Below are 26,099 nucleotides of genomic sequence, written 5' to 3' on the forward strand. Positions count from 1 at the left end.
GTTGCTATCAAAAATCTGGAAAAGACAAAACCATGCAGACAAGGCAAAGATTGTTGCTTTGTGTTTGGTGGAGAGGGAAGTGGGACAGTGGCACATGGAGGCAGTTTAGGACAATGAAACCACTTCACAGATGCAGCAATGGCAGACACACGTTGGCACACATTTGTACAAGCCCACAATATACACAGAACCAAAGATAAACTGTGGTAACAGTGATATATACAATGTGTCCCTGTAGCCCAAGACATTAACAGCAACTGTATCTGAGAGTGAGGGGGCGTGGGGGGGACTCCACTTTTTTTTCTTTCATTTTTCTGCAAACCTAAAACAGATCTGGAGTCTACAATTTTAAAGTGTTACCAGCAGACTGTGTACAACGATTTTTTTGGTATATGTTACAGAAATCTCCTCAAACTAAGACCAAAGCAAACATAAATATAGGCTAGGACTGGGCCCTGCCGGGTGATGACTTAAGTCTAAGGGGTTGATTAACATCCGGAGCTCCATGCCAGCCTATGACGGCGCAGGAGCTTCACAGAGGACTCATTAGGGACATGGAGCAGCCAGGCTGGGGAAACACACTGTGGATCCAGCATGTGAGAGCAGTTTGCACGATCGCCCGTGTGATGATGAGGAGCTGGGTAGATCCTTGGTGGGGCTGCTGAGCTTCAGAGCAGGAGACTCAGCCAAGCCCCATGGGCACGAATTGTGACTCCCCTTTCCTCCCACAGCCCTGCTTTCTCTTGTCGTGTATACACAAGCAATCCCGATAGCTAGCAAGAAGAAACTGAGTCAAACGTAATCCCAGATTAGAACAATGGCTGCGAGGGGCTGGGCAGAGAGATGAGTAACTGTGTTATGTGTTTTGTTTTTTTTTTCCCTTAAGCTTAGAGTTTCATTCTGGGAAGATTAGAAATAGTTCTACGGATGGATGGATGGTGGAGGTGCGCGTTACCGTGTGGATACACCGAGTGTCCCCGGTTCTAGCTTTGTTCCTGTTGCTTTGATAAAGTAGCCTGACAGAAACAACTTGGAAAGAGAAGGCGTTCATTTAGCGCACAGTTCCAGGTTGTACCGTCCTTCTGGAAGTAGGGGCGAACATGAAGCGGTCGAGAACAGAGAGGAAAACGAACGTGTACATTCTTGTTAGTGCTCAGCACCCCTCCCTCTGCACTTATAAAGTCTAGTACTCACTGTCCACAGCGGAACGGCTCTCCCCACTTCGGCTAACAGGAGACAGAATCCCTCACGGGCACTCCTAGAGGCCAGCTTGATCTGGACAACCCCTCATGGAGACTCCTCCCAGGGGATTACGGATTGTCTCAGGTTGACAATACTGACCCCCAACACCATGAAACTGCTCACTTGATAATAAGATAGAAACCTGTATGTCATATGAAAACACAAAAACTCAACGCAGTGCGCAGATTCCACAGTGGTGTGGAGGACTGTGGGTACCATAAAGCTAAATCTCAGGACAGAAAAGCAGAGGCATGTAGCATCGCTCTCCAAATCTTGTTTCTTGCTACAGGCCTGGGACGACTCTGTTCATTATACTGTTCAGACCGCCTGTGTCTTTGCCTCTTTATCTGTTCATTTTATCAGCTGCTAAAAGTATTACATTACAATCTCGTCCTCAGATGTGGTATTTTGCTTCTTTTGACCTGCACAATTTTGCTTCATGCATTCTGAGGCTGTGTTGAGTATACAGAATTAAACTAATTAGAGCATCTTCCCATCGAACACACATCCACAGGTCGTCTTACCTCTAGCAATCGTTTGCTTTCAAGGTGGTTTCTGCGACGTTAGCTCAGCCCTTCCAGTTTTCTCTTAGCATCTTATGCATCTTCCCTGTTCTTGCATCTTAACCTTTAAGCTGTACCACTTGGTTGTTTTGAGCTAGTCTGAGAATTAATTAACTAATTGACTTTTAGTCCTGGGCCAGAACCTAGGGCTTTATTGGTTCATTTTTATTGTCAATTTGATATAAACTAGAGTCAGATGAGAAGAGGAAACTCAAGTGAGAGCTGTTTCCATCAGACTAGTCTGCAGCAGTGTCTGTGAGAGATTGTTTTGATTGATACCTGAGGGCCCCACCCACCGAGGGCAGCATCTTACCTAGGCAGGTGGTTTGGGTTGTATAAGAAGCTGGAGAACAAGCCAGGAAGCATGTCCATCTGTGGTTCCTGCTGCCTGGTTCCTGTCTTTTTCTCTTTCTCTCTCTCTTTTTCTTTCTTTGTTTCTTTCTTTCTTTCTTTCTTTCTTTCTTTCTTTCTTTCTTTCTTTCTTTCTTTCTTTCTTTCTTTCTTTCTTTCTTTCTTAAAGATTTTGTTATTGTCTTCAGACACACCAGAAGAGGGCATCGGATTCCATTACAGATGGTTGTGAGCCACCATGTGGTTGCTGGGAATTGAACTCAGGACCTCTGGAAGAGCAGTCAGTGCTCCTAACCACTGAGCCATCTCTCCAGCCCTGGTTCCTGTCTTGAATTCCTTCCTGAGTACCCTCAAAGTCAGAATGTGACCTGGAACTGTAAAAGGAAGCAAAGCCGTAGCCCTCCCCCTCCCCACGCTGCTTCTGGGTAGACTGCTTTATCACAGCGGCAGCCAAATGAAACCAGAACAGGTCTTGAGCCTATGCTATACACAGGGCCACAGCCCAACAAAAGTTTTGTTTTCAAAGCATAGTTACTAAGACCCAACGCAACTGCTGATTTATTGGTGTCTAAACCTCGTGCTTCCTTTTTTATTTGCCTTACTGCTTCTATGTTCTTTTCCTTCTCTGTATGTGTTTTCTCTTTGATCAACTCTTTCAAATTATTCTGTTTCCCCACTAGGCATGTTACTTAGTTATTCTGATACTTTATGGTCACCCAGACCATAATGTCAGTCGGGCAGAGGTTGAGAAACCGGCCTCGATCTCCTATTCCTCCACACTGACAGTTACCCTGGGGCTTTTGGAGAAGAAGTCAGGGTTGTTCTCAGGTGGCTCAGGCCAGCCTGTTTTAGCGTGTCACAAGACAATGGTGTCCAGGGTACAGATGCTCAGAATGACAAGGAGGCTTGGGTATCTCAGCCTGCTCCATCTGTCCCGAAGCTTCTTCTTAGCCTTTCTTCTAATCATGCCAGCATCCTTGGTGACAGCTGTTTCATCCATTATGCCATTAGGGGCTGCAAAGTGTTGACTTCTGTCACCTGACTAGCTGGAATTATCAATTATTCTTATTTTGAATTAAATTTTTTATATCTATCTATCTATCTATCTATCTATCATCTATCTATCTATCTATCTATCTATCTATCTATCTATCTATCTCCCTATCTGTTTGGGACAAGGTAGTCCTTGGTGTCCTAGAATTCACCATGTATACCAGGTTGAGCTTGAACTCATAGAGATCTGCCTGCCTCTGCCTACCGAGTGCTGAGTTAAAGGTGTGTGTTGCCGTGCTTGCAATGGTTTGATTTCACTTATGTGGATGTGTTTTGATTACAGGTATGTTTCTGCACCGTATGTGTGTGCACAGAAGCCAGGAGAGGGCGCTGGATTCCCCAGGACTGGAGTCACAGAGTTGTGAGCTGTCACGTGGGTGCTGAGAACTGAACTCAGCTGCTCTGCAAGAGCAGCCCTCTTAACCACTGAGCCGTCTCTCCAACTTTTATCAATTATTTAATGACCCTGAAATGCAGTCCATAGGAAAGACAGGACAAATGTAGAATCTTTTCCCTTTATCAATTTTTGGTATCCCCAGCCACTTAAAAATGATATGTTTAGTAGGTGTTTTCCAAATTACTGGTGAGACAAGAAGGGCTGTTGCTACAGAGGTGACGCTAAGCCAAGGCTGTTTTAAGCAAGCCTATACATAGGTTTGCTGGGAGCGAACTGGGCTCTAGGGGGCAACAGAGACCAGCATCTGCTGCAGTGGGGGCATGTGCTGCAGTGGGGGCATGTGCTGCAGTGGGAACATGTGCTGCAGTGGGGGCATGTGCTGCAGTGGGAGCATCTGCTGCAGTGGGAGCATGTGCTGCAGTGGGGGCATGTGCTGCAGTGGGGCATGTGCTGCAGTGGGGGCATGTGCTGCAGTGGGAGCATGTGCTGCAGTGGGGGCATGTGCTGCAGTGGGGGCATGTGCTGCAGAGGGGACATGTGCTGCAGTGAGGGCATGTGCTGCAGTGGGGGCATGTGCTGCAGTGGGGGCATGTGCTGCAGTGGGGCATGTGCTGCAGTGGGAGCATGAGCTGCAGTGGGGGCATGTGCTGCAGAGGGGGCATGTGCTGCAGTGGGGGCATGTGCTGCAGAGGGGGCATGTGCTGCAGTGGGGGAATGTGCTGCAGAGGGGACATGTGCTGCAGTGAGGGCATGTGCTGCAGTGGGGGCATGTGCTGCAGTGGGGGCATGTGCTGCAGTGGGAGCATGTGCTGCAGTGGGGCATGTGCTGCAGTGGGAGCATGTGCTGCAGTGGGGCATGTGCTGCAGTGGGAGCATGTGCTGCAGTGGGGCATGTGCTGCAGTGGGGCATGTGCTGCAGTGGGAGCATGAGCTGCAGTGGGGGCATGTGCTGCAGAGGGGGCATGTGCTGCAGTGGGGGCATGTGCTGCAGAGGGGGCATGTGCTGCAGTGGGGGAATGTGCTGCAGAGGGGACATGTGCTGCAGTGAGGGCATGTGCTGCAGTGGGGCATGTGCTGCAGTGGGAGCATGTGCTGCAGTGGGAGCATCTGCTGCAGTGGGAGCATGTGCTGCAGTGGGGGCATGTGCTGCAGTGGGGCATGTGCTGCAGTGGGGGCATGTGCTGCAGTGGGGGCATGTGCTGCAGTGGGGCATGTGCTGCAGTGGGAGCATGAGCTGCAGTGGGGGCATGTGCTGCAGAGGGGGCATGTGCTGCAGTGGGGGCATGTGCTGCAGAGGGGGCATGTGCTGCAGTGGGAACATCTGCTGCAGTGGGGGCATGTGCTGCAGAGGGGGCATGTGCTGCAGTGGGAGCATGAGCTGCAGTGGGGGCATGTGCTGCAGTGGGGCATGTGCTGCAGTGGGGAGCATGTGCTACAGTGGGGGCATGTGCTGCAGAGGGGACATGTGCTGCAGTGAGGGCATGTGCTGCAGTGGGGGCATGTGCTGCAGTGGGGGCATGTGCTGCAGTGGGAGCATGTGCTGCAGTGGGGCATGTGCTGCAGTGGGAGCATGTGCTGCAGTGGGGCATGTGCTGCAGTGGGAGCATGTGCTGCAGTGGGAGCATCTGCTGCAGTGGGAGCATGTGCTGCAGTGGGGCATGTGCTGCAGTGGGAGCATGAGCTGCAGTGGGGGCATGTGCTGCAGAGGGGGCATGTGCTGCAGTGGGGGCATGTGCTGCAGAGGGGGCATGTGCTGCAGTGGGAACATCTGCTGCAGTGGGGGCATGTGCTGCAGAGGGGGCATGTGCTGCAGTGGGAGCATGAGCTGCAGTGGGGGCATGTGCTGCAGTGGGGCATGTGCTGCAGTGGGGAGCATGTGCTACAGTGGGGGCATGTGCTGCAGTGGGGGCATGTGCTGCAGTGGGAGCATGTGCTGCAGTGGGGCATGTGCTGCAGTGGGGGCAGCTTCGTTCCTTACCTATTGCCATTTGTTACCACTGATTTGAGTGAGCTATCTCCACTGATCTAACATGCTGTATCCCTGTGAGCTCTACAGAATACCCCAGGGTTCTTGCTACATGTCTCCTGGGGTGGGGTGTGTGTGTGTGTGTGTGTGTGTGTGTGATCTCCCAGGGATTCCCATTGGGAGCCTCACAGTCCCCATGGGGTTCTTGAGACAAGATAGCAGCTTTCAGTGGTTTAAGTCTTTGGGAAAGGCCAACATGTTGCAAAATGATTCCCCATCCGATAAGCTAGTGGTTCTCAACTTGTGGGTCGTGACCCATTTGGGTGCAAATATCAGATATTTACATTATGGTTCATAACAGTAACAAAGCTTAGTTATGAAGTAGCAACAAAATAATGTTATGGTTGGGGGGGGTCACTGCACCATAAGGAACTGTATTAAAGGGTCGCAGTATTAGGAAGGTTGAGAGCCACTGTTTTAAGCAGTGCTAAGAGTACCTTCGGACCTTGGTATTAACTGAGACTAATGAGTTCAAAGTTTGATTCTGGTATGGACGGGCATTGCGATAAAGCCCCCTCTCCCCATCTGTAGAGCATGACTGATGGTGTTGGGCATTGCACAGGACTGATGCACAAACAGGAAATGGTACAAGGAAAGGCCCAGCTGGTTTTGCTTTCTTAAGATAGGATCTTGCTGTGTGTCACTGGCTAGCCTAGAAGTTGCTATGTGTAGACTAGGTTGGTCTTAATGCATCATTACGTACCACTTCTGCATCACTATGGCAGGCCACTTTAATTCCTCTCACAATGAGAACAACAACAGCAATAACAGCAACAACAGCAAAAACAGTAACAACAACAGAAATAACAGCAGCAGCAACAACAGAAATAACAGCAGCAACAACAGCAACAGCAGCAACAGCAGCAACAGCAACAGTAACAGCAGCAGCAAACAACAATAAAACAAATCTTCAAATAAAGCTGACAGTTAAAGGGGACTCACCATACTTATGTTTTCAGACTATCAGGCAGAACTCTGAGGAGCATATGCTGGCAGTGACAGAGCTTCTAATCGCCTCCGTGACGGTTGGCAAAGCAGCCTTGACTGCCTGCTCTTGTGCAGTTACCTTCTATAGAGTAGAGCAAGGCTGCCTCCTGGGAATGCTCACACACTGATCCCTAGAATGTGGAAACAGAAAGCGCTCTGGAGGCTGTGGCTGAAAAGCTGCCATCCAATGCTGCCACAGCCACCTATCACTGGCCCTGTCAGTGACCTCTAGGGCCCATGTGGCATGGTTCGAGGAAAGATCTGGAGCAATCAGGATCTCCCTTCTTGGGAATTGAGGCCAAGAAACAAAGGAATCCTCTGTCACTTAGTAGAAAGAGAGTCAACCCTGGTGAGGCTGTGAGGGACCAGTGGGGAGTCCTAGTTGTGTTGGGACAAAGATAGTGAGTGTCTCAGGAGGCTAGCTGAGAGCAGGACTAAATAGATGGTTGGCCCATGCCAAGGCTAGCTGATAGAGGAACAATGGACTCAGGACCTGCACGCCCTTCTGGGTCTCTGAAGCTGTGCTTAACCTTTGAGTTTTGGAGACTCAGCTCCATGCAGTCTCTGGTCCCTGACTTCCTGTCCTTAGGCCTAAGATTTATTTTATTTATTTTATGTATATGAGTATACACTGTAGCTTTGTTCAGTCACACCAGAAGAGGGCATGGGATCCCATTACAGATGGTTGTGAGCCACCATGTGCTTGCTGGGAATTGAACTCAGGACTTCTGGAAGAGCAGTCGGTGCTCTTAACCGCTGAGCCATCTTTCTGGTCTTGGCCTAACTTTTCTTATCCAGCATTTTCTCACAACCTGCTTGACTTGCATAGCAGGGTGTGACTAACCTAGGGCACACAATCAACTGCAATCGTTCAAAGCTATTCTCTTAGGATCTCTCCTTAAAGGGAGGGGCCAAACCCTCCCTGTTGAGAACGGGTTGGGCAGAGCCATTGTTTTAATCGAAGAACAAATCGTAAGCAATCCTGTGTCACTTCAGGCTCTGCCTTTTCTCAGGATCATGTGACCCAAAATATGGCAGTCCCTGTGTCATGAGGACAAACAAGCTGCCCATAGGAAGTCCTACTGAGGAACCCACGCGTGCGTGTGAGCCATTTTGGTTCTAGCTCCCTTCACTCCCTTCATGCCGTCCGTTGATTTCAGCCCCCCTTCCCTCCCCTGTATCTTCCCAAAGCTGCAGCCCCCTGAAAGTCACTCCAGGCCAGAGCCACCCCTAAATTCATTCTCAGAAACTGTGGGGTAATAAATGTTTGCTGTTCTAGACCATTAAGCTCGGGATAATTGGTTAGTAGTAATAGATAAATCATACACATGTGGATTGGCCTCATATTAAATTAATGCTCTCCAACTCAAATGCCCCCAGATGCTGCCTTCTATAATTATGCATCTTGCTCTTTCTCTTAGGCTCAGCCTCCCCGCTCCCCCCTTTTTCGTGCTTTCCTAATGGCCTGGATATCTATTTTCCAAGAGAAAATCAAACCAATTGGAGCTCCCAGGCTCTGTGCTCCCACCTCCCTCCCCACTGGATCTGCTGCATCACACCTGAGGCCTGCTGCATTCCTGAAAGAGGCCAGCCTCTCCCCTATGCTCTAGGTATATTCTCGACTGGCTTCTTCTAGGGTCTCCCTTCCGGAATCCACCTCCCACCTCCCCTAGACATTTTAGGAGGAACGGTCGCTAACCTGTATATCTAATTTGCTACTTACAGGTCAAATGCCAGGAGGACTCAGAGTCAACCATTGGATGAGTAAATATCAGGGGCCCAAGGGGTCCTGGCCATGATTTTACCCTGAAAAATCTGCCTGGAGGGACAGTGAGCAAGAGACAGTGAATACACACCCTGATCTCATTAAACTTTATCGTGAAAAGAAAAGCAGAAGCCAGATGTAGTGGTTCACATCGGGAACTCTAGCACTTGGATGGCTGAGGCTAGAGGATTATCTACATTTCAAAGTTGATCATTCAGCCTTAGCCACACAGTCTGGATTAGCCCAGTCTGGACAACAAAGTGAAGACTGTTTTATAAAGCTGAATAGAGTGGTGGTGGTGGTGGTGGTGGTGGTGGCGGTGATGGTGGTGATGATGGTGGTGGAGGAGGAGGTGGTGGTGGTGGTGGAATGATTCAGGTATGTCTGTGACCACTTGGCATCAGGGACTAAAAGAAAGGAAGTGAGGTGACAAGTGAGGTGCCCAGCAAGAACAACCTCCAAGTCCATGTCTTCTGCCCGAGACTGCATGGGGAGTCTGTGGAGGGCTTGGGACAGTGAAGCACCCCAGCTTCTGTCTCTATGACCTTTTCTAAAACTATAAGAGCTCCTCCCAGTGTGTGCCACTGCTTTCCTAGTGAGCAGTTTCTTTTCAGAGGAAATGCCTGCGTCTTCCCCCTTTCCCTAGACGGTGACCTCTGAGCTGCCCCAGTGTGTGGGATGTGAGGTCCGGGCTAGTGGGGTCAGGATGATCATTATGCAGAGAGACACTGGAAGCACTCCCTCCACAATTGTCTCTGCTTACAGTCTACTCTGCTTCTGAGCCCAGATCTGGGCTTCTCCCTCACACTGACCAGTTTCTGCAGGCCCTCTGAGGTCAAGGTTCAGACCTACAAGACTGCCCACTTATTAGAACTCATTGCTAGTGTTGGGTATCCACTGTGCCCACTCCTGTTCAACTTGATCAAATCCAAGACATATATATATATATATATATATATATATATATATATATATATATATATTTGAGAGAAGGTCTTGTCTTGCTATATAGCACAGGCTAGATTCAAACTCTAGATCCTCTGCTTCAGTCTCCCAAGCAATGAGTTATATTACATTAAGTGTGCTGCTGTCCCCTGTACCACTTAGTCACAAGGGAGGGTTCCTAAGACATCCATCTCACTGATTTGAATAGCTTATCTTATTTGAATCAGAGTAGGTGTACTTACTGAAATACCAGTTTAGTATAGAAAAATACAACTCCTATGTAGCCATCTGGAAGGGATGCTGGGAGGGGGTGGGGGCTGACTGTGTGGGGAAGGGTGGAGCTTCCAAGCTCTCTGTAGATGTACCACCTCCCTAGCATGCCACATGGTCCGAAGTCTGGAGGTTTTCCAACCACATCATAATATAACCGGGATGGAGAGTAACTCAATCCAGAGCTTTCCTTTCTGGAGAATGAGAGTCTAAAGCAAGCTCCTGGCTCCTAGTAGCCTTCTTGATTTTTGTTTGTTTGTTTATTTCTTTTTCTTTTCCTTTTTCCTTTTCTTTTCCTTTCCCTTTCCCCTTTCTTTCTTTCTTTCTTTCTCTCTCTCTCTCTCTCTCTCTCTCTCTCTCTCTCTCTCTCTCTCTCTCTCTCTCTCTTTCTTTCTTTCTTTCTTTCTTTCTTTCTTTCTTTTCTTTCTTTCTTGTAACCACTCCTGATCCAGAAGCCCACCCAGAGACACTTTATTAAAAGCAAAGATGTTTTCCACCCAGGAAATTCCAAGGGATTTAGGAGCTCTGTGTTAGAAACTTGCATCAAAGACTTGTTATTAGCATAAAAGATGTTCCTGCTTCTCTTAATTGCTAGGGAAATCCCTGGGGTTTTAGGAACTCTGTGCTAAAAGAGAAGGGGGAGGAGGAGAGAGAGGAGAGAGAAGTCTTTCTCTCTCCTCTCTCTCTCTCTCTCTCTCTCTCTCTCTCTCTCTCTCACACACACACACACACACACACACACACACACACACACCACATACACTGGGTGGGGTGGAAAAGGACCATGGCCACATCTCCTCTTTGTCTTTATTCATCTGCTATCACCCATAGCCTCACAGAGGAGGCAACTCAGGAACTAGTTTCTCCCTTGTCCAACCCTGCTTCTGCTATCCTGTTTAGGTCTCAACTAGTTCTTGCCTGGTTCCAAAAGTTGCCTTCTAACTATGAGAAAATGTCCTTGCCAGGTAAGAGCTATCCTGGTCCCTCCGTATCTCTTCATCTTGCCCCTCCTCCACTGCACTGCAGTGCATTGCAGATACACTCAGTGCCCAGTTCATAGTCTTCCTCACTGCATGCTGTGTGCAGGGTCTTCCTCAGTGGCATTGCTATCCTGCTTCCCACATCTCACGTGCTGGCTTCTCACCACCTTTCCCCCAAATCCTTGCCCTTAAGCCCTTTCACAACTGGAACCCACTTCCCTGAATCCCTCCTGGTACTCATGGACCTCTTAGTCCATCCCTCTACCTTGATCTCCACCCTTCTCGACATGGTTTGTCAGGGGCAGGCTGTGTTCATTTGTCCTTTTGCTCCTCTGCTCATGTGTGGCCCCTGCCCTCCTGGTGCCACCATGGATGGCACATTCCATCTCGTCCTGTTATTCAGATGCCTTGGAAACTGTAGGTATTAGTGGCGAGAAGATAGCAAGATTTCAGATCAGAAGACTTGACCTGGAATATGCTACCCGAGTGACCTTGGAGGAGTCTAGCTGTGGCCTTGCTGTCAGACGGACCATTTGATGTAAAAGCCCTGTGTGGACCCAGCTTATTCCACTGAGGGGTTTAACCACCCTCTCTTCAGCCAAGCTGGTTCAGCCGGACCTGCATTGGCCACTGGAGGGCAATCTTAGTCAGCTTCCCAACTGGGCTTGATTTGCTCCCTTCTTGCCAGAGATGAGGGCCTGAGGTATAACCCCAAGGTTCCACGAGTGATGTCACAGACTTGCTGAGGAATATACCCCAATACCGTCACTTGGTCAGCTTTCTCTTTTCTTTCGTGTAGTTAGAGAAGGTTCTGCACACAGCCCAGTACTCTTTAGCATAACAAGCTATTTGATGTCCTGGGGAAGCCAACCTTATACTCATTACTGCAAGTCTTCCCTTACATCATATTTCCCTCCCTCCCTCCCTCCCTCCTCCTCCTTTGTCCTTCTGTCCTCCCCACAGCTCCACCCTCATTATTATGCCATCTAGTCTGTTGTCAGATTCACTCTGTAACTCAGGCTGCCGAGTGCTGACATTCCAGGCATGAGTCACAAAACTCAGCTCCGTTTAGATTCTGTGTTGAGATATAATAGCGCACACAACATGAGCACCATTGTTTTTAGCCATACATTTAAAGGGCGAGCTTTAGTTGTACAGCCATCACCCCTAGCTAAGACCATCACTACAAAAAGAAGTTGTGTACCTAGAAGCAGTCAGTCCTCATCTCCCACCTTCCCAGCTCCTGGCAGTCACTTCCCATCTCTACAGCTTCGCCAGCTTTGAAAGTCTCATGTAACTAACTGGACATGATGGTTAATCTTGATGTCAACTTGACTGGATTGAGGAGTGCCTAAGAGAAGAGTAAAGCATTCTGGGTCTGTGAAGGCATTTTCAGAGACTGCTAAGTGGGGGGTTGGGGGGACTTCCCTTGAATATAGATGGCACCACGTTTAAGAAGGCTTGGAGGTCAGAAAATGGGATGAGCCTTCTAGAAGTCAGCCAGTCGTGTTCTGGGGCTGCCGTGATGTGAGTTGCTCAGCTCTGTCACACCCTCCCTGCGGTAAGGATGCAAACTGTGGATGGAACTTGATTGTTAGATGTCTCATTACAGTGACGTGTAGAGCGCCATGCCTTTGTTGATTAGCTTCATTTAATTTGCATAAAGTTTCAGCATAAGAAGCAGTATTCCACTCTTGGGGGATGGAATCTGGGGCCTTGCTCATGTCAGGGGAATGGTGTACTGCGAGCTACCCCCATCTCTTGCGGAGTCCTCTGGGCTAGCCTTGAGCTCACCATCTTCCTGCCTTTGCCTCCCAAGTACTGAGTTCCCAGGTGTATGACATCACACCTAGGTGCTGCATTCATTTTTATGACTAAGTGCTGTTCCCTTCTAGGTCCCCCGGGATGTGCTGCATTTGGTCTGCTCACCCACGGATTGGTGTGTGCTCGTTTCTCCCCTTTGTCACGAGGGACTCTTCACGCACATGGTGTGAATGGACCTCTACTTGCTATTCTCTAACGGTGGAGTGCTGCTGGGAGCTGCCATGAAACTCCACGGTCTGGCATTTTGCAGAACTGCCAGACTGTTTTCCAAAACATCTGTCCCGCTTTCCACTTCTGCCAGCCTCGTAAGAGCACCCGGAGAGGCTCTAGGCACCGTCCAACTCTCGCTTCCCTTAGCATTCCGAACGTGGGAGGCTCAGGAGGCAAATCCACCAGCTTTCACCCACCCATTTCCAGCATGATAGCTATGCAAGACAACAAGCTTTACAAATTTTAATTGCCTGAGAGGCACACTAGGGCCCTTGGGTGTAACCAAGGTGATCTATCTTTCTTGCTGAGGGGACACTACTGCCTGGCTCCATATAGCCAAGGAGGGTTTGCCTGTGGGTGAGGCTCAGGGGCCGATTTGGCGGTTGTGCACTTGAGCTATTTGCCAAGAGGTGCTTTTATTAAGTAGGAGCTGCCAGGCAGGTGTCTGCACAGACTCCTTGCCTCTGTAATGGATCCTGAGGCTTCTTGGCAGGGCTCTGGCTCTGGCTCTTGCAGCTGTCTCGGGCTTAAAGTTGGGAAGACATCTGTCCAGATGGACAGAGGCTGTGGGTACAGGTTGCTTCCTCTTTGGTGCCTGGCTGGATAACAGGTAGACATGTCTGCTCCAGAGGGGCTGCTGTGCCGGGGCCTCCCTGAACCATTTACCTTTTTTTTTTTTTTTTTTTTTCGTGACTGGGCAAATGAGGGCTCTATTTGCAGCGGCTCAGACCTGCCTGCCTGATGAGGAAGGGCTTCTTGGTATAGCATCTGGATCGGGAACGAGGCAATTTAGGAAGGGGGAGTGGGAAGGAAGGATAGATGGCTAACCCCAGAGGAGCTCCCTCGTGGGGAAGCAGAATTACCAGCTGTGCAGCTTCTGTGCTTGGAAGAGGAAGGGCTTGCTCGGTTTTTTTTTTTTTTTTTTTTTTTTTTTGTCAGTCTGGCGGGGTAGGGCGGGTGCTTTAGGGAAGAAACACAGAGGAAAAACAAATGCTCCCATGAGTTCTTTATTAACTAACCAGTGACCCTGTCTGGGGGCTGCCAGGTCTGTAGCATCCAGGGTCTATCTATTTATCTACTGGAAATCTAGATATGCGGTTGTTTCTTCATATAACAAATATTTACTGTGTTTCTGGGAGAGTCCTAGGAGCCGGGGACTGAGTGGCAAATAAAACTGGTCCCGATAAGGGTCCTTGTGGGACACAAAGCCTGATGGGGCCGGAGGGGCTTTAATTCACTGACGCCAGGAGTCCGGGCTGGGTGAGGCTTTGCCTACTCATCTGATAGTGGGAAAGGAGGGAGGGGCTAAATTTGAGGGTTGGGCTTGGGGAAAACCTTTCCGGGGCACAGGTCTGAAGGATGAGCAGAGAGCAGAGCAGCAGAGTATTGCAGTTTGGCAGGAACAGCGTCTGCAAAGCCCTGAGGTGGGACAAACACGACATCCCCGAATCAGAAAGCAATGCTCCTGGAAAGGACATGGAGGAAGGAAAGACATGGGGACAGGTGGCAAAGTCAGCAGGGCCGGTGTGCTCGGGCTCCCACTAGCCACGCAGAAGCCCCGCGTTCCTCTTAGCGTGCTGGGGATGGCCAGAAAACTGTGTTCAGAGCGACCAACTGGTTCCTGTGACTCAGCACGAATCTCAGTTAACTAGGCAATAGGGTCAGGAATAAAAATGCCTCCCCCACCCAAATTAGGGCTTCAAGGCTTGTAGAATCTTCAGTGTTCCAGGCAACGCCAGGGGATGGGGTGGAGCTGGGGTTCTGGTTTAGAGGAAGGATAGGTTAGCCTTGTGCGGGGTGGAAACTTAGCTGTGAACCCTAAGTGAGCCCAACACTGAGCGAGCATTGACGCAAATAGAGGCGTTGAGGGAGTGATGGGGGCTCCCGAGGCACGGAGGAGCCAAAGCTTCCGGATAACTGCCTCCTGCCCGGGAAGGTCATGCTGACGTTGTATTTCTGGTGAATCACGGGAAACTCTGTTTTTTGTCTGTTTCACGTTTGGGAGGTAAACATGCTCGCTCAGAAGCACCAAGCTCAGGGCTGAACACGTGGATGACCCTCAGTGGGAAGACTGGCAGCCTCAGAAGCCATCTGGTTCAGAGTCCAGTGTGAACCCCTGTTTTAGAATCATCTGCAGGTGAATGGTCTAAAGACTGATATGGGTCCTAGAGACTTAGCTCAGAACTGCTGAATCATGATTATTTTAAATTCTGTTTTATTTCATTTTAGAGACAGGGTCTCACGTAACCCAGGTTGGATTTGAACTCACTATTTAGCCCACAGTGACCTCAGACTCCTTATTCTTTGGCCTCTACCTCTGAATGTAGATTGTCCTGCTTGTGTAGCAAGCCCTCGTATCCACTGAGGCATCTTACAGCCCCCAGAACGCTCTTCGAGATGGTGGCAATAACGCATGCTACTAGGGAGACTGTGTTGTGGGTAAGTGGTTCAGAGAATTCTTGTCACACTGTACTGGTTGCCTGTGTCTTCTGTAACAAATGAACACAAGTGACTGAAAAGAGCAGAAGTTGGAGATGGAGCAATGGCTTAGGGTTTGAGAGAGCACTGGCTGTTCTTGCAAAGATCTGCATTGGACTCCTAACACCCACATGGAAGCTAACAGTTGTCTGGAACTCCAGTTCTGGGGACTCTGGTGCCCTCTTCTGGCTTCCAAGGACAGATCACTTATGTAGTGCCCAGGTGTACATGCAGGCAAGGCACCATGCTCAGTCAAAATGAAAGAGCAGAGGGTTATTCTCTTTCTTTTCTGGGCACCCACAGACCTCAGTCATTTCCACTGGACTAAAACCAAGCCGTGAGCAGGGCCTCTCCTTACATAGTCTCTGGAGGAGAAATCACCCCTCCTTACCCAGTTTCTGGAGGCTCCTGATAGCCTCCACTGTGTCGTCCAAATAGTGAACAGCAGGAGAAGGTGGGGCAGAGTCGCCTGCACCTTGGATACATATTTGACTCTGTTTATGACTCATGTCCCTTTGGAACAGGGCCTCCCTCAGGTGGAAAGTTTATAGGCCACACCTCCCTGGGAGCTGCCTTATAGGGCAGCATCCCCATAGGGCGGATGTCTGAGAGGACACAGAAGCCCTGCTTTCCTGTCACCTACAGGACGCACAGCCAGGCCATGGCAGCCCTGGCAGCTGGAATATCCAAGCAACGTGCAGCTGCTCAGGGCCTTGGCTCTAACCAGAATGCTGTGAAGTATCTGGGCCAGGACTTCGAGACTCTGAGAAAGCAATGCTTGAACTCGGGGGTCCTATTTAAAGACCCGGAATTCCCAGCATGTCCGTCAGCTTTGGGCTACAGGGATCTTGGGCCAGGCTCTGCAGAAACTCAAGGCATCATATGGAAGCGACCCACGGTAAGGCAATAGGGAAGTGACCGTGGCAAGGCACAATTGAGTGTCACACAGGGTACAGAGTTGTCAATCAGGTCAAGAGTTGAAGTAAGTAACAGTTCTGGATTCTGTTTTCAGGTGCTATAGTTCTGACATCTGCCTTATTTCCTAAAATTATTTCTAAAGAAGAACACACACAGGCTTTAGAGCTGGACAAGTCAGACCTCATGAGTGGCTCTGCTGATGTGGCCTTGAGCGACAGCTCACTGAGCTTCAGTTTTTCCACCCTAAAAATAGTGTGGCTGGAACCATTGTATTTCAGTGTGGTTAGGAGAACGAGAAATAAATCTCAGGGTGTAATTGTCCTGCGTGTAAGAGACACAGAACACAGGGTACTTAGCACTGCACAGTGCCCCCGGGCCAGCACACAGGGGAACAAACCAAGGTTAGACACAGTCAGCCAGGGCAAACTGCGATAGCATCGCTGCTGAGGGACGTGGGTTACTGAAGGTCATCGAAGGTTCTGCCAAGGCTGGAGAGGAGAGAGAGGTGGAAGCCATCCTAAAGTCGGTGGGTGTGGTCACACTGTGGTCTTGATGTGCATGTCCCTGATGATAATGGATGCTGTGCTTTATATATCATGGGTGCATCCTCTAGAGGGACAAGTGTTTAAAACCTTTGCTTATTTCTCAGTGGTTCTGCTTGCTTTTTTGTTTGACTTGGCACTTTTGAGGATAACCCTTTCTTTACTTTGGGAGCTGTTTTATATATATATACATATATATTATATATATATATATATATATATATATATATATATGATGATATATAATCTAATAATCCTGGACATTAAGGTGTTTGCTTCATTTGCTCTTCCACATCCTGATAGCCATCCCTTTACTTCTACACTTCCCTAAGTTTCACATACAAGAGAAAATATGTAATATTTATCTTTGTGAATTGGGCTCACTTCAGGTAAAATGGTGATTTTTTTTTTGCTTCTGTCCATTTTCCTACAAATGACACGATTTTCTTCTTTATAATGAACAATACTGCACACACACATATACCCCCACATAACTATACATTTTTTTAATTTATTCATCTGTGGATAGGTACCCAGTTGACTCCATACCATGGCTAGAGCTACAATAAACATGGGTGCACAAGTGTCACAATTGTAGCTGACTGTGATTCTTTTGGATCTACACCCGGGGGGCGTATGACTGCTTCTGCTTGTTCTTATGCTTCTAAGTAGAAGGTCTACCTAGGCTCTTCTTGTCTCAAGGAACGGAAGACACGTTTGTCTACGCGAAGGTTTCCAGATCACACTGGATTCTCAAGATGAACGCTCCGTTGGGAGGTTGAAATCCCTTAGGGTTTTTCTGTTTACATGGGTGAAGTGCCGCAACTCCACCCCAGAGACAGCAGCTGGTTGCGCTGATCTCCAGTGCTCTTAGCTCCTTTGTCTCACCGTGTGGGCTCAGCATCTATCCCAAGCTCCTGTGATGTATGTAATGCCCCGTGTAAATGGACTTAGCACAGCCTGGTCAATATTTTTTTTTCTTCTGCCAGAAGTATCCTTTCGCTCTCCTTGGCAATTGAGCAGCATATTGATCAAATACTTAGTCAAGAGCGAAGCCACACCAAGCACATAATAAGGACCCCAGTTAAGAGACACATGGAGGGGTCGAATTGTTGGAAAGTTACTGGATGGATGGCAGTAGGCTCAGTTTGGAGCATCCATTCTTTCTCTAACTGCTACCTCTTGGATTAGTGGCCTTAGGGTTTCCAATTCAGCCATGATTCGCTGTGCACTTCTCCTGTGCAGGGAGGTGTCTTGGGGAGCTTTAGCTAGTTAAGGAGGGGACAAAGAATCGGCAGACGCTGAGTGATACTGTGGTGGAGAGGAACGTGGGCTGGGATGTTTCACAGTGGTCAGGGTTCTGGTCCCTCATCTATCATCCACTAGCCGAGTGACTGCGGGTAGGTTACTAACCTCTCTGAGAACCAGTTTCCTCATCCATGAAGTGAGAACCACAGTCTTACCCACTTCCTTGGGCTCCAAGTGAGTCTGGATGAGAGAATATGTATATCCTTAGAAAACGAGTTGTCTCTAGCTGGCATTCCATGACAGAATGTCCAGAGAGTACCCGTTAAATGGATAAAATGCACGGGAGCTCAGCGAGGAATCACTGAAGCTCCACTGTGCAATTGGACAGGAAAATTAGGGAAGAGAGCTGAGTCAGGATTGGTGGAGAAAGAGGGCATGGGTGAGAGTGAAGGTGCTGGGCTGTGGAAGGGCGTGTAAGCAAGATGTTCAGAGAGGGCAATGGTCCAGGGTCCTTAGAGCAGATAAGACATGGTGGGCAACAGGCGAAGCTAGAAGCATTCAATGGACCAGGTCTTATCTCCCTATGGGTTGTGGGGCTGGGGACTTTCTGTGACCCTTGTAAGATCCATGTAACATACAGGTCATGGCTTTTTTTTTTTTTTCCTGAATGGCTTTGCCAGCATTCTCTCTTCTTACTTAAACCTAAGATTGTAGCAGAGCTTAGTAGACGTTGAATATGAGTGTCTTTAGCTTCTGTCACATGAACGGCGTGATGGAATTAAGCAGACAGAGCAGAGAGCCACTTTGGAAGCAACAGCGTCATCTATGGTTATTAGTTGAGTTTGATTGATTTCCCCAATACCTTGCTCACGAGGATAAAGGGACATGAAATGACATATGAAATGGAACCAGAACAGAGGCTGAGGACCAAGCCCAGGGTCCCTGGGTTCCTAGAGTGAGAGTCTCCACAGGGGAGACCAAGACAGTGTATTGAGAGACATGAAACTCAAGAGCTAAGAAGACACACACCACAGAGGAAGACTTTTGAGGGAGAGCAAGCCAAAGGCAGCAAATGTTAAGGAGCACCCAGTGAGATGGGTTAGAAGATGCTCATTCTGGGGCTACTGGTGACATAGGCGATCAGTTTTAAGGAGTTGTGAAGAAGGTAGATTTCATGGGACTGATGGATGAATGAATTAAAATATTTTTATTAATTATTAAAGATTTTTAAGATATGCTTACAATGGCTGTTGATCATATTCACCTCAACCCTTCCAACTTCTTCTAGACCCCACCCCTCCACCTTCCCACCCTGTCCCTACTTCATGAGTCCCTGAGGGTCCGACCCTGTCTAGAAGTCATTGCTTTGCTCTGTTCATCCCCTACCTCTGGCTCATACAGTCCTCTGACCCCTCTTCTGAGATGGCCCCAGAGTCTTGAGGGGAGGAAGTGTGACAGGGTTGTTCCATTGGTGGCTGAGCACTTGAGTGACACCCAGTTTCTGCATTCTGAACCATCACCTTGCTGTAAGAATGGTGGTATAGACATACACATTTAGAGCAGTTTGGTACTATGTCCATTTAGCAGAATAACAGTAGGAGGGGGTTTTTAAAAACAGAATTGTTTAAGGAAGGAGACTCTTTCAAACCCCCATTCAATGTGCTTTCTTCCTTCTGTCTCGAAGTTACTTCCTTCTTTATACAAGCAACATTTAAATTAAAAGATTTTCCAATCTGCTACTTTTTAGCTAGCCTTTTCAAACTCCCCCACCTTTTAGTTGTCAGGAAATCATGGTCCAGAGAGAGCTCATGAGCACCTGACAGCAGCACTGTAGCTATGGCTTTTATATTTAATGGAGTGTGTGTGTGTGTGTGTGTGTGTGTGTGTGTGTGTGTGGTGCATGCTGTGTGTGTGTGTGTGTGTGTGTGTGGTGCATGCTGTGTGTGTGTGTGTATGTGTGTGTGTGTAGGGTATGTATGTATGTGGTGTGTATGTGGTACATGTGATATGCATGTAATGTGTTGTGTGTGTGCTATGTATAGTATGTGTGTGTTGTGTATGTGGTGTGTGTGTTGTGTTGTGTGTGTGTGCTGTGTATGAATGAGTGTGGTATGTGTGTGGTGTGGTGTGTATGAGCATGCTGTGTGTGGTATGTGTAAGTAAGTATATGTGTATGTGCTGTGGTAGGTAGTGTGTGTTGTGCTATGTATTATGTATGTTGTGGTGTGTGTTATATGTATGTGCTGTATGTGGTGTGTATGTTTGTGTGTGTTCTGTATATAGTATGTATATGTGTATGTGTGTGTTGTGGTATGTGCTGTGTGTGTGTTCTGGTATGTGTTGTATGTGTATTGTGATGTGTTTTGTGTGTGGTGTGGTGTGTGTATGTGTGTTATATGTATGTGCTGTATGTGGTGGGTATATGTGTGTGTTCTGTGTGTAGTATGTGTATGCATATGTGTGTATTGTGATATATGCTGTGTGTGTTGTGGTAGGTGTTGTATGTGTATTGTGTTGTGTGTATGTGTATGTGATATATGTGTTTGTGTATGGTATGTGTTGTATGTGTTTTGTGTGTATGTTTGTGTGTATGTGTGTGTATGGTATGTGTATGTGATACATGTGTTTGTGTGTATGTGTGTGTGTATGGTGTGGTATGTAGTCTGTGTTGTGTGTGTATATTGTGGTATGTATTGTATATATGTGGTGTGTAGTGTGTTGTGTATTGTGTGTATGTGGTGTGTGTATGTTGTATGTGTATTATGTTGTGTAGTTGTGTATGTATTGTATGTATGTGGGGTGTATGTGTGTGTACCAATGTCCACACATGCCGTGTGTTATGTATATGTGGTGTGTATGTATGTTGTATATGTATTATGTTGTGTAGTGTGTGTATTGTATGTATGTGGGGTGTATGTATGTGTGTGTGTGTGTGTGTGTGTGTGTGTGTGTACCAATGTACTATCCTATGTGAAAACAGAGGGAGGTTCTCCTCTCCCCCCAATGAGTCCTCAGGAATTAAACTCAGGTTGTCTGTCAGGCTTGGTGGCAGTTACCTGTACCCTCTGAGCCATCTCTCTGACCCATCACACCCTTCTTTCATTTGCCACCAGAGACTGCTGAAGATTGAAACAAAATAGAGCAGAAATTAAATCTCCCTCACTGGAGGGCTGGCTGAATGATTCATGGAACTTTTAATGCAACTGTAAAATTCTCTTTGTTCTAATAAAAGATGTAAAAGGTGCCTATGATCACACAGACTCAAATGCACTCGAGAGCGCGCGCGCACACACACACACACACACACACACACACACACACACACACAGTGGGGGGTGAGTGCTAGTGCCATAGTTTGCACGTGTCTTTCCCAGAGGGCCTATCTTAGGATGATGGGGACATGCCGTAGGACAGTTAGACAGTGTGTCTCACAATCATTGAGAGTGTTTCTCTGAAGGGGCAATTAGGACCCTGGCTCTTCTCTCTCCCTCTTTTTCTCCTCCTTGAAGTCATGAGGTGATCAGGCCTTGTTTACCACACAGTCTTACCATGATATCTGCCTCACCACAGAACCCCAGACAATCGAAAGGATCATGGACTGAACCTTCAAAGATGTGAGCCCAAAGGAGATTTTCCTTCCTCTTTTTCCTCCTCTACCTTCTCCTCTTCCTCCCGGTTCTTTCCTTCTTCCCTCTCTTTCCTATCCCTCTCCTCTAAATAGAGTCTTTAATAAAGCCTCAAAATAATGGTCTTGCTTCATTCTTCCAAGTGCTGGGACTTGCCTGACAACTTTCTTCTTTGTAAGTTGATTACCCCAGCTATATCGTTATAGTAATAGGAAAGTTGACTAAGACACACACAGACACGCATGAAAATGTGCTATTATATTTAAGACAGTTTTTGGAAGGATGTGTTAGAAATCGTAAGGCATTTTATTACGTCTTGTTGGAATTTTGTCCATCAGTAACAGTTACTTTCTCAGTAAAAAAATGTAAATAAAAAGTAACACTTGGGTCAGGAGAGTGAGGCGTTAGGGGAGGGGCTGTTTTTGGCCAAGAAGGCAGGAGCTGACAGGTTGATATAAAACTGTAGGACTGCCTTCCAGAAAGTTCTGTCTCCTACTGTAGGATCTCAGAACCCCTGTTCACAGCTCCACCTAGGCCCCCACTCTCTTGTCTCCTTGTCAGGTAGGACATATCATTTCTTCACATCTCTGGAGTAAGCAATGCTTCTCACTCTGTAGCCCTAACCAGCCCCTCTGTGGTGCAGCCCATTGATTTAATACCTCTCAGTAAGTGTGGTCCAAGTTCCCCTTGGTCCCTTGAGGTCTCACCCATTCCCTTTAACAATTTGTCTTGTGTCCTCTCTGACTGCCTTCTTTGGACACCCTTTTGCAGACTGTACTAGAGTCCACCGTTTTGGTAGACCACCATTGCCTACATGTGGTCAGTTGGTCAGCCAGAATTCCCGATGGACTTTTAATATGCGCTATTTTTTTCAATGTTTCCCAATAACGTCAGCTTGATTTTCCTGCCCAAACCAAAAGCACTTGCAGGCCAGTGTCTTACCTTTGTTCTCTTCAGTCCACCATCCTTCCCTCTCCCTGCCTGCTGATACCATAATATGCAGAACGGGGCCCAGTAAGTCCTTCCTGGATAAACAAAGAAAAAAAAATGCTGAGAGCAAGCTTCCTGGTCCCTCTCCCCTAGTCTAGGTGACATCACCAGTGAACAGATGCCAAGTGGAGGCTGGGGAATGACCTTATCATATCCGAGTTCTCCTGTCTGGAAGTGGTACTCCCTGACAGCTTATCCCGACTTCCTTCCCAATGCCGTCACCATCCCATCAGCTACAAGATCCCTGCTTCCTAGTCAGTTGTTTAAGGGGTGTCTGCAGTGGGCATTGCTTTTTGGCAAACAGCCCTCTCTAATTGGGCCTCTGTGTAAAGAGGGCTGTTGTCCAATGGGCAGGGTCAGATCTCAGTGTATTAGTATCTCAGCCTTTGCCTTTCTCCTGCCACAACACACAGGGCTGCTGTCCAATGGGCAGGGTCAGATCTCAGTGTATTAGTATCTCAGCCTTTGCCTTTCTCCTGCCACAACACACCCTTCATCCTTGTCACACCCACACGACACACACCCACACACCCACACACCCAGCCTGCAGAGTAATCAACATCCTGCTCATTATAGGGGCTTTGGGCTCCAGGTTTTGTCCTGTGGACTGGTAGCTGTGTGCCTCTGGTGTCCTCCCTTCTCTGGTCTTCAATCTGCAGAGGAGTAGAGTCCTGTGTGTGTAGTGGTAGACAACCTGCTAGCTTCTTCTAGGTCCGAGCTCTGTGCCGACCTGTGCTGCCTCCACCCTTAAACAGCATCTTCTGACTTGTGTTTTCTCCTAAACTACTTTCAGGAATTGTGTCCCAACCCTCAGTTTATCGTTGGCGGAGCCACCCGCACAGACATCCGCCAGGGGGGTCTTGGTGAGTAACTGGGTTGAGTCCTATTTATGTAGGGCGAGGGCGGGAGAGCGTGCAGAATGAGCAACATCAGATTAAGCTGTTAAGACACTGCCAACCCAATTACGCACATATGGGCTTCTGTTTTCTGCGGCTGCGTGTTTCATGGTGGGTCTCAGTGCTGTGACTAACTTTTGGCTTCCCTTGGTCGGCCATTTTCTGCCAGCTCATTGAACTCCTTTCACGCTAGAGTGAAGAGCCAGGATTACATACCTATGATAGAAACCCGGGGATGTTTTCCGAAAGAGCCTTAAGCAGGTAGAGCTTGCTGTGGAATGGCCCTCTCTGTGTAATTACAGCAGAGAAGATGCCTCGGTTGTGAGTAAGAAAACATGATCCTATCTTTCATAGCCAAACATTCTTTCACAGGCGGGGATCCTGGAAACAAGAGCCTCCTTTTAGGGGGCTAAGGAGTCATGGAAGAACGGGTACCCACTAGGATGAGGTCCTGGGCTCAGTCCTCCAGACAAATGAGTAAGGAAACAAACAAACAAATAAACAAACACCCACCTGGCTCAGAAAACCCACCATTCCCCAAGTCTCACAGTCTTTTCAAGCCAGCAGCAATTCAATTTAGAAAATATTTTTATCTCTGTTTTGTATGTTCTATGCTCTCAGAGGTGCACCTCAGCCCCGGAGGTCATGCTGGAATACAAGAGGCCTCCTGGTCACTCCCCAGCACCACAAATAATAAACAAAGTTTACCCATCAGAAGAGTTTGACAAAACAGTAACAATTCACTTTGTTGATTACAAAAGTTTGTATCTTATTTCCAAAGAGAATCATTCAAGGCAGTTCCTAACCACTAATTGTTCATATCTTCTCATCAGAGTTTAAATATGCTGAGGATATGCATAGAGACATACTTAGGGCATTTTTTGGGCTGGGGTGAATTTTATCCTGAGTGGCCCTGGGCTGGCAGAGGCAGAAAATAAGCATGAAGTCACCCACTGCCCTCCATCTCTAGAGGATCTGAGATTACAGGCCTGTGTGTCAAGCCCACCGCCCATTACAGGGCATGCTAGGGATCAAACTCATGGCTTTTGGTGTAGTAGGCCAGCCATCTATCCACTGAAGAACATCCGGAAAAGAACTTTATATATGTATATATCAGAATATTATTAGGGAACAAAGTTTCCTTGAAAGTGTATCAAGTTTGAACCAGTTCTTAACTGTTTAAACACAAAGTAGGTACAACTGTTGCCTTACTTCTTTTAAAGAAAAACAATGATTGGCTTGTAGGAATCACGTGATTGGGAGAGATGTGTGATATGGAAAGAGCATTCAGAAGTCCTGTTCTCAGGGCTGGGCTCAGAGGTAGAGCGCCTGCTTAGCATGCAGGAGGGCCTAGGTTGAACCCCCATGGCTACCAGAAAACAAACAACAAACAGCCCTCTGCACACGGCATGACTCCTCAGTCCCATTATATAAACATTTCCAATGTTTAAAGTGTATATATCTCATAAAAGAGGAAGAAGCAAAGGCTGTCCTTGGTAATGGGTTAGCTCTGTTGACCTCAGCCCTCCTAACCTAACCCCACAGCCTCCCCGATGGCAGTTTCTACACAGAACTGAACAAAATTTAATAGTTTTATGGCACAATGGGATCCTAAATTAAACTTGCTAATCTTCCACATTGCTTTGCTACCTAGTCAGTGGAGAACTACAAAACACAGATTAGAGATGTGTGTGTGTGTGTGTGTGTGTGTATGTATGTGTGTGTGTGTGTGTGTGAGAGAGAGAGAGAGAGAGAGAGAGAGAGAGAGAGAGAGAGAGAGAGAGAGAGGCTACTTGATGAAAATAAGCAACACCCTCCTTCTACACCAACCCCTTTGTTTCTTAGCCAATTCTCCCTCCTCTTCCCCTCCCCTTCTCCCTCTTCCCCTCCCTCCTTGTGCCAGCCTGGAAAACCTTTTTCTCCTCAGCCTGTGGGAGACCATCATGACTTGGAAGATTGCAGGGCAGTTGATTTGAAATGCTTTCAACGTTCTGTCCCTCAATGAGTACAGCAAATAGCTCAGGGAGAACTCAGGCAGCGTGACTACAAAGCAGGAAACAAACGGGATGCCACACACGAGTGCCCCACTCCCAGAAATGCATACCCTGCGTCTCCCTGGCCGTGGTGTGAGCCTCCCAGAGCGGGTGAATGTGCTGACCTTTTGCGTGCTCCGGGTGAGGACAAGCTGCCCTTTTCCTTCAAGCTAAACAGTTAGTCTAATTTAGCGCACAGCCCAGGGAAACACAACTTTGAATGTCTGCCTTTAATGGCTCCTTGTTAGAGACCTTTTAACTTTGGGAAAGGCTGTTAATGAGAGATTTTTCATTGATTGACTTGGTGGGATTGTCCTTTGATTGCTGTTAAGCAAGGAGATTTGAGAGCCTCCAGAAGGGGCTGGAGCGTTTCCATGGAGAATGTGTGTGGTGGATGGAGACCCAGGCTGGAAGCACAGGAAATGAACCTGCCTGGTTCTCTGATTCCTGCTCACATCAAAAGAACTGGAGCTGCCGCTGTGGTGGTGGATCTTAATGAAGAGAGCTAGAGAAGGGGTCACTGAGCACCTGAGGAGAGCAGGTGCCCGGGTTCCTGTTTGTCAAGACTGTATTTAGTATGCAGAAGAGAAGGTGTCTCATAGCCGAGGCTGAAACCAGTGGCCCAGGAGGTCCGAGTCAGGGTCCGAGTCAGGGTCGGTCCTGAACAATGAGGAAAGGTTCCTCACTGGATAGAGCTCACCTTCCTAAGGGCCTAGGAAGCTCGACAAAGCACTTGCCAATTTGGGCGTGGCAGA

General features: G+C 47.9%; 1 protein-coding gene across 1 annotated transcript in view; it reads left to right on the top strand.

Moving 5' to 3' along the window:
- Positions 1-15,752: 15,752 nt before the first annotated feature.
- Positions 15,753-26,099, top strand: part of Capn8 (calpain 8) — a 66,966-nt gene continuing 56,619 nt past the window's right edge. Inside the window, exons 1-2 of the mRNA XM_021159314.2 lie at positions 15,753-15,989; positions 23,209-23,278. Of these exons, the coding sequence (XP_021014973.1) occupies positions 15,753-15,989; positions 23,209-23,278 (307 nt within the window). The remainder of the gene's footprint in view (positions 15,990-23,208; positions 23,279-26,099) is intronic.

The sequence above is a fragment of the Mus caroli genome, unplaced genomic scaffold (assembly GCF_978045245.1).
Source record: "Mus caroli unplaced genomic scaffold, Mus_caroli_1 scaffold_1, whole genome shotgun sequence".
Taxonomy (NCBI): Eukaryota; Metazoa; Chordata; class Mammalia; order Rodentia; family Muridae; genus Mus; species Mus caroli.